The 8,666-nt window shown below is 37.8% G+C and overlaps 1 protein-coding gene across 1 annotated transcript in view; it reads right to left on the minus strand.

Moving 5' to 3' along the window:
- The window catches only part of LOC107092498 (sodium/calcium exchanger 2-like), a 209,638-nt gene that overhangs the window by 9,193 nt on the left and 191,779 nt on the right, over window positions 1–8,666 (minus strand). Inside the window, exons 14-16 of the mRNA XM_015387001.1 lie at window positions 8,069–8,193; window positions 5,462–5,561; window positions 928–1,203 (exon numbers count right to left, since the gene is read on the minus strand). Coding sequence (XP_015242487.1) covers window positions 928–1,203; window positions 5,462–5,561; window positions 8,069–8,193 — 501 coding nt within the window. The remainder of the gene's footprint in view (window positions 1–927; window positions 1,204–5,461; window positions 5,562–8,068; window positions 8,194–8,666) is intronic.

Genomic DNA, 8,666 nt, shown 5'->3' on the forward strand with positions numbered 1-8,666 from the left:
TTTAAAGGAAAATCTTGCTTTTATTTTTCCCCATTAAGAGTCTTCTGAACCTGCATCCCGTTTATGTTATTAGTCATGATGATTTCTCCTTAGTGGTCTGAGGCACCTACATTATGCAAAGCTGCTTTGTGGGCTTTTTATTTCACCTCCATTTTGCAGAGTACCAAAAACAACTTCAAACTGTTTTCTCCTTTTCATGTGTTTTTTGTGTTAACATATTTTCTGCTTGCTAGCTCCTTTTCGTGTGTCTTAGCAGCACTTTTTTATTTGTATATTTCTAGCGAATTTGCAGCCCTCGTCTTCTATCCATTGACCATTTTGAAAGTAAACAAGTCAGTTTTTCATCATCCAATTTCAGAAAAAGAAGCTCCATCCACCTGTTTGTAGTTTTAAAACGGGACTTCTTATGGCTCATTTAATAAACGTTTTCTTTTTTCAACTCAAACATAATGTAAAGTTTTGATTAGGATATCCTTTTAGAACCCAAACCTGCCTACCTTCACTCACCGTCTTTGATTTTAAGTTTGTAAATAATGAAACAAATATACCTTAACAATATAAAATCCTAGTAAAATACAATAAAGTTTGTGTTTGTAATGCGACGTAATGTGACCCTAACACTGAAAGGGTATTACAGTATAATGAAAAGTAATGGTGATAAAGCGAAAAAAACACAACCAATTATAGTCAATCACAAAATAAAAAACCTATAAAGAGATCCAAAAACACAAAACCACAAAGATTAAATAACCTCTGATATAGAGAAAAAGAAAAACACGATAGGTTTGAGACACACTGCAACCAATGGTACCAAAAACAATAAAAATTAAATGAACATGCAAAATAAAATCAAAGTGGTACAAAAAAGAGACCAAAACTGATGCAGAGGAACCAAAATACGACAGGATGGAAACATGTAAAACCCACCTGGGATTGAGGTTCCCAGAGCCACAAACACCACGGCGGTCACGGTGTCCCGCAGCCCCACAGTGCAGCCAAAGTGGGACGCCAAGTCACCAATGATGGCGGTGAGGAAACCGATAACACTGATGGACACGATGAAGCAGGCCCAGCCGTTCCAGTACTCTGTTGGTGGGACGCAGGCAAACAGAACCTTCCAGAAGACGGTGAGGAAATGCATGAAGTAGTCGTAACAGGAAGGCAGACGTTCTTCACGCCCTTCCTCATCATCATCACCGTCACCTGGAGGAGAGAGAAAAGTTAGAAATCCAACCTACCTGTTCTTTTACACCCAAATAGATTAAATGCTGTTATTCCCCCTTGACAGTGGACTTCACTTAGGTGTTTAAGTTTAAGCTCTGTCATATGAGATAGAAAACAAAGAATATGAATTTGATTTTCCATCAGTCGCACTGCAAACAACAGTCCAAAAAACATCTGAGCTTAAATGGAGGTAATATTATTGATCTACTGAAAAAGGGCTATAAATTATGAGACACTAATATATTTGAACCAAGTATTAATTTTAATCTTTTTGAATGTGATGTAAATGTGTTCAGGTGGGGGTATGAAAAAAAGGACTTAATTAAACCAAACAATCTCAGACACGTTTATCTGATAAGGACTGCATCCATGGATGGAGCGAAGTGTTAAATCACACCAATGAAGCTTAAACTCCTGTCGATTATTAGTCAGTAAATATTGACTAATAAATTAGCATCACACTCGTTTTTTATCTAATATTTTCCCCATATATATTCACATAAATTCTTCTTATTGTATTCTATCTTAATTTCTTCTTGTTGAGCATCTTACTACTGTATAAAGTTAAACAGTGAAAACTCCAGTTTGTTTCATAATGTATAAATAAAATAAGTTAAAATGATGGGCGGTAACGGAGAGAGTATTTCAGTCTTACAAGCACATTTAATAAATTAATAAATTATATAAATTATATCTATATAATGCTAAAGGAATGCAGAAAATAAACAAGGGTTAAAAATGTAAAAAGTAAAAATAAGAATATGTGTCAGTGCAAAAAAAACCCTCTAAATTTGTCATTATAAATAGAATAGTCAAATAGTTTAAGAAATCTTCCCTTTAATAAAGTGATTTTAAGTTACATGCACGTTGTTATAGCATGTTTGTATATAATAAAACATCAGAGAATATACAGACATAAAAAAAAGAAGAACAACAACTTTGTAAAACAGCATGCACTTCTGGAGCCTGTTGGGAGCTGTGATAGTTTTTCTAAAGTCTACCTGCAGGCAGAAGCACAAATATGTGATAATCATTTGTTAGCTCTCAAGCTTTATAAAATATTTTATAGAGGAGGGAAACACTGTACAACTCTAGGTTGATTTTTTTATAATTTTTTCTTTCTAAGAATCTTTCTGTCTCCCACAAACTTTATTTCATTCTATATCTGATTAATAAAACTTTAAAGTCATAATTTTGACTTTGACTGCTCCAAGGTTACCTGTGGAGGACCACAAGGATAAGTGCTAAGGCCATTTCTCTTTACTATATATATGCTCCAAACTGGTAGAATTATTAGACAGCATGGGACTAATGTCCACTGTTATGATGATGATACTCAGTAGAAACCCATGTCCTGTATTTATGGAACAATAATTTATCCTGCACTTTAGACCTAAACTGCATTTCGTTGCCTTGTACCTGTACCTGTGTAATGACAATAAAGTTGAATCTAATCTAATCTAATATCTGTCTATAAATCCAGATGAAACTAATCCATTACATAGATTACAGTACAGGCATTTCTTGAAGACATAAAAATCTGGATTACTCTTAACTTTCTGCTTCTGAATGCAGACAAAACAGAAGTTAGAATCCTTGGAGCAGAGTCTTTGAAAAAGAAGCTGATTAGTCAGTCACTACATTTGGATGGGATTAAACTGATTTCAGATAATAAAGTAAAAAATCTTGTTATTTTTGATCAAGACCTGTCATTTAAATCCCATATCAAAGAGGTTCTGATGAAAATAGAGATAATCTCTCCTATCCTGGCTTCTCTTCATTGGCTTCCTGTTAAATCCAGAATAGAATTTAAAATCCTCCTTCTCACATATAAAGCCTTAAATGGCCAAGTTCCAGCTTATTTAAGAGACATGCAGGTTTACTAGTGGTTTCTAGAATTTCTAAAAATAGAATGGGACGAAGATCTATTAGTTATCAGGCTCCTCTCCTGTGGAACCAACTACCAGTTTTAGTCCATAAGGCAGACACCCTGTCTACTTTTAAGAGTAGGATTAAAACTTTCCTTTTTGATAAAGCTTGTAGTTAGAATGGCTCAGGTTATCCTAAGCTATCTCTATAGTTATGCTGCTTTAGGCTTAGACTGCTGGAGGACATAGAGACCACTTTTCATCATTCTGCTTCATTCTATCTATATTCTCCCACTCTGCAGAATCTGTTAGTTCAATCTCTAACGTTCTGCTCTCTCTGCTTTTTCTCATAGTAGCTTCATCTGGTCTGTTCCTGTTTTTCTATGAAACCATTCTGGAGAGAAATATCAGCTGTGCTGCTGCCATCAACACCTTTATTTATAGGCGTTGGAGCTTGGTCTATATATCAGTTTAGTCCTGTTTCTCTGACTGTGACTAACTGGGTGTGCTCTCTTTCATCCTCTGACATGGGAGCTGGCTGGGAGCTCGACTGTCTGGCTGTGTGTTTCCTGGATGGGGCCGCCTGTGGAGCTGGTTGACAGTTGCCTTTTGTATCCCTGCTTCTTTCTGTATGTCTGCTTTTGTCTCCTTGAACCCCAGCCGGGTTCAGCAGATGGCCGCTCACACTGAGCATGGTTCTGGAGGTTTCTTCGTGTTAAAAGGGAGTTTTCCTCTTTACTTTCGCTAAATGCATGATGGATTGTTGTTGAGTCAATGAGTCGATGCAATCAGCTGGTTTTCCTTAGATAGAAAACTTTGACCCAATGTGACTGTATGATCTGGTTTAATTGTCTCAGTATAGTGCCTTGAGATGACATGTGTTGTAAATTGGGGTGTGATGGCCGCACGTGCAACAACAACAAATGGTCTGTTAAATCTTTCATTTAAAAAAATCTTATATTTTGCTGAAGTGAATTTCACTTTTTTACTTTGATATGGCTTTGGTAATTTCTTGCTTGTTTGGTTTTCTGTAGATTAACATATTTCTCATTTGCGTTGCCAGTTCCTGGGAGGCTGTCATGTGGTTGAGGCCAGCAAAGGAAAGGAGGCCCCAGCTGCAAAGGATCTCCTCAATGACCTGGAGGCCTAGTCCTTTTACTTCTAGAAGGGTTATAGGAAGGGCTTAGGTTTTTCTATTTGGTTTGTATTCTGTAATTACATTTGGGAAGTGTAATTATTTAAGTCCTCTTCCTTGTAGGTTGCCGACTTAGTATTGTGCTAATAAGTTTGGTCTTTTGTTGTAATTTTGTTTAGGTAAATGTATTTTATCTTCCCCTCTTGTGTTAAAATGTTCTGATCAACCAGTGTATATATGTCAGTTAGGGAGATCTGTTCCTGTGTCAGGTTTGGGTTATGTTAAATTTTCATTCGTTTTCCTTTATGGGCCCAGTTTTGTTAGAAGTTTGAACTTGTTTTGCTTAATAAATTGGTTACCATTTTTTCCTCAATGACTTCCCTGTGCTTCTCTGATCTTTTGGCTCGGTCCCTTACATGGGGCTATAAAAATAAACAGAATTTAATTCAATACATATAAAGTCATAATCAAATAAATGAAAGTCAAAATTATGACTTTAAATCTCATAATTATGACTTACCACATTTCACTATTTTACTTTGAATTGGTAGAAATTAACTTTGATATTATAAAATCATATTATAAAATATTATCTATGGAAGAATATTTACAATTTTAATATACAATTATAATTAAGACTTCTGTTAAATTAGATGCTAATAGCTAGGTGATAAAAGAAATGTCCAGAGTTTTTTGTTCAAAAAGTAATGGAACCATAAACTGCAAGATAAACAAAAAAAAAAAAACAATTAAAAGTAGTGATCTGGTAAGAGAGGTGAAACAAACAGGTGGGAGGAGAGCTGCCAAAGGCCTGTTTCCCATTAATTTATTATTCTCTCTGAGGCCAAGCAGATACTGGTAAAAAGAGGAAAGCGGTGCTAAAGTTCAGACTTCAGTTTTAAAATCACTGTTTGCTGTTATATGTGTTATTATATGACAATCTTTAATGAAACTGTGACCGCTTTAAGAGCTATTGTCTCTGAACAGAGACTCGACCAGCAGGACTATTTCCCACATCATCCATTAAATATTCAGACTGATAACCAGGAGTGTTTCTCATCAGCTCACGCTTATCTAGAGGCACGCAGCACCAACTGGACACAGATGGTGATCCTGAATAATAAACAGTTCTATCCATCACTGTTAGAGCAATTGTTCAGAGAGGCTGAACGTGCAGGTGGAGGACAGCTGTCCTCCTGTCCCTGTAAGTTGTCCTCGCTCTAACAGAGCTCACCTGCGCTGACAGTGACGGCGTCCACAAACTGTTCCCTCCAGGAGTGTGTGCCGATAACCAGCGCCAGGTTGGTCTTCTTAATGAGCTTGTCGACGGTGCTCTGCAAATCAGAACAGCAAAACACTTTATTAGTAAAACGCCACTGTTCTTTTGCCAGGTTTTATTCGAGAAACTCATTCATCTTGTTTTGATGATTCTTCTGAGGATTCATGGCTGAGCTTTCAGGTGTGAACAGAGATGAGGGCAAGAATGTTAAAGCGATAAAACCGTAATTAATGGCTCCTATGAACACACAGTGGAACAGACTTCTGTTACAGAAACCCTTCTAAGCTGCTGGGAAGGAACTGCAATATTTAGCAAAAAAATCTATTTAGGTTTTATTCCAGTAGAACAAAGCAGAAAAAGGTTCATCCATGGTACTTTTACAAAAGTAACAAACAAACTGAAGATCTGCTGAGTCTGTCCTTCAGGTGAATTTGGAGGGGCGTCTCCCACTCAAGGAAGACTGGCAACTTTACAACTGATTTCCACTTTTCTTTAATGACTTTTCTTTCCCTTTGTAGACCGATAGACAAATCTTTTGAAAATGCAAAATATGCAGCAAACTGTCAGATCTCCTGCTTTTATAAAGGTGCTCACACTTCATTGTATTTCTAAAGCAACTAAAACACATCAAATAGAGATAAAGACAATAATAGCAAGAAATTTGGCTGATATTTAGTGGTAACTAGTAAATAATTTTATAGCCATCACTGAAAAAGTCTCTGATCTCAGAGCTTCATCCAATTTTTATTTTCTTGCAGCCAACAGAAGGTGTTCAGCTGATCTAAAGGCCTGCAATGAAACAGCATTAAGAGCATCAAGGCAAAGCCAATGGAGAGATCTTTGGTGAAGTGTCAGTAGAAAGAAGACAGAACAGCTGAGATAGGTTCATTTTTGTGTGTGACAATTAAAAGATGAGCAGCAGCTTCTAATAAGAAAAGGTGTGACAGAGAGAGAGGCCTGACTGGAACAAGCATGAAATGCTTTGCAATACACCAATCAAGCTGTGCTAAAAGAATGGATTATATTCTCTAGGTCATGCTTTAAAATCATAGGGAAATGGCTGTACGTACCATTGCATTTCTGAATTCTCCCGAGTGGTGCCTGTAAAGGTGAATGTGATTGGTCGTTTTTTTCAAGGGGGCAGGATTGTTGTGGTGGAAGGTTCGCAAGCAAGTTTGGTTATAGCCGGTTTCTCTGAAGCACCTTGCTTACCAGTTAGCAACTTAGTGCTAATAGGTTCCCAATGGGAAAAGTAGCACTAAATTGGAGACTTAGAAACGACACTGTCAAGGAACGCTATGGACAGTGGAAACAAGGAGGAGAGTTTAGTGTCGGAGGTCGTGGATGAGTCTCCTCCATCATACATTTTTATTTACAGGAGGTAAGCAGGGAAGAAGTTGCTGTGGAAGAGGACGCCAGGGCGGTAGAAGCTTGGTTTGGTGTAGAAGGCTTACAGCCATACATGTTTGAGCCCTTGCCTCGCAACGCTGCCAGTTCTGTTAAATCTACGCCTGCCGAAGACACAGACGTCCATCCCTATGAACACTGAGACGGAACTCAATGGGAAAGGAAATTATTCTTATTTCTTATTTCAACCGTTGCGTATATCAGCTGCGACATATGAATCAAGATGCTATTATTTGACAGATGACCGTTGATGTATGATTGGCAAATGGAAATTAGGTGTTCAGGCTGACGTATAACTAACTGGCCTGCATAAAAAATAACAAACCCAAAGACGAAAGTCAAGTGGATAGTTTTTTTAAACTTTTTTTGGAATGGCTATGACCTGGATGACTGAGAATCTTCACCAGCATATGAATGGTTTCAGTTTGGAAACCTACTGGAATAAAAAAAACCTTTTTCCAATCTGCTTCCTGAAACTGAACCCAGGGCTGCGCTGTGATTTGTAACTTGTTGCTCAAGGATCCTGTAGACGAGCAAGATCGTATTTGATTTTTTTCAGACCCAGGTTTGTCATTTTTATTACATTATTGTCTGCATTGTGGAATCTGCATTTTTAATTATATTTTAATTTAATGTTTGCAACTAATCCTCCAGAAGTAATCCAAGTGTTGGCTTTGACTTTAGAGCAGTTAAGTGGATTACTTTTAGATAGATATTTGATAAAATAATAAAGCAGCTGTATAGCTGCAGGTCGGGGTAGAGGGCGTTGTTCATGAAGAAGTGTGTTACTTTTCTTCTACAGGAGACCTGCAGGGCAGAGTCAGAGTGGAGCATGCCTAAGGGTAGCTGCTGTACTGAGGGCAGCTAATGCAGCTTCAATAATTCAGTCACAGTGGAGCAGCTTGGCTCAAGGAATGAGACCCAGGTCCAAAAGAGGCAAGAAGAGGAAAAACATGTTCAGAGAAACAAAGATCATTCTGTGGGTTTTTTAAAAATCAAGACTGGAATTTGGTGACCAAGCATCTCCAGAACTAATTCCAAAAGAAAATATTTAATTTTTCTGCTTTTAATAAACATACGATATCCAGAGTCTCACAAAATAAGTTCATACCATTGCCTACAGAGGGCAGCACAAGGAAAGGAATGACTATGCACCTTGAACTCATAGGACTCTTCAATGACCACCTCTAAGCGGCTGTGCTCCCCCAGGATGGGTTTCCCCATCTCAGCGATCCTCCGGGCCTCCTCTTCCTCAGCACTCAGCTGACCCTCTGCTGCCTCTGTGGAAAACGCAAAAATACAGAAACAAATGGGATAATGTGACGAGATTAAAGAAATAAAAAGCCTGTTATGTTTTCCCCAGGATCCAGTCATACATTATGAATCACCATTTTGTTGAGAGCTGTGTGTTTCTTTCCCAGGGGAGCATCAGTCTGAATATGTATGCATGCATGAAAGACTGATAAAGAGATGGAGACATGGACCCCAAATCAGTAGTCAGATGGTAAACAGTTGATTTCTACCTTCTGCCAAGAAGTGGCAAAGATAAAACAGGAAATATTCAGATTTATCTATAAAGCCGGGATCATTTATTGATCTAAAATCTGGATGATGGATGGATAGAAGGACAGATGGATAGAAGGATGGATGGATAGAAGGATGGATGGATAGATGCATGGATTGATGGATGGATAGATGGATAGAAGGATGGATGGATAGATGCATGGATGGATGGATGGATGGATGGATGGAT

This window comes from Cyprinodon variegatus, unplaced genomic scaffold (genome assembly GCF_000732505.1).
Source record: "Cyprinodon variegatus isolate N-32 unplaced genomic scaffold, C_variegatus-1.0 Scaffold383, whole genome shotgun sequence".
In the NCBI taxonomy this organism is placed as follows: domain Eukaryota; kingdom Metazoa; phylum Chordata; class Actinopteri; order Cyprinodontiformes; family Cyprinodontidae; genus Cyprinodon; species Cyprinodon variegatus.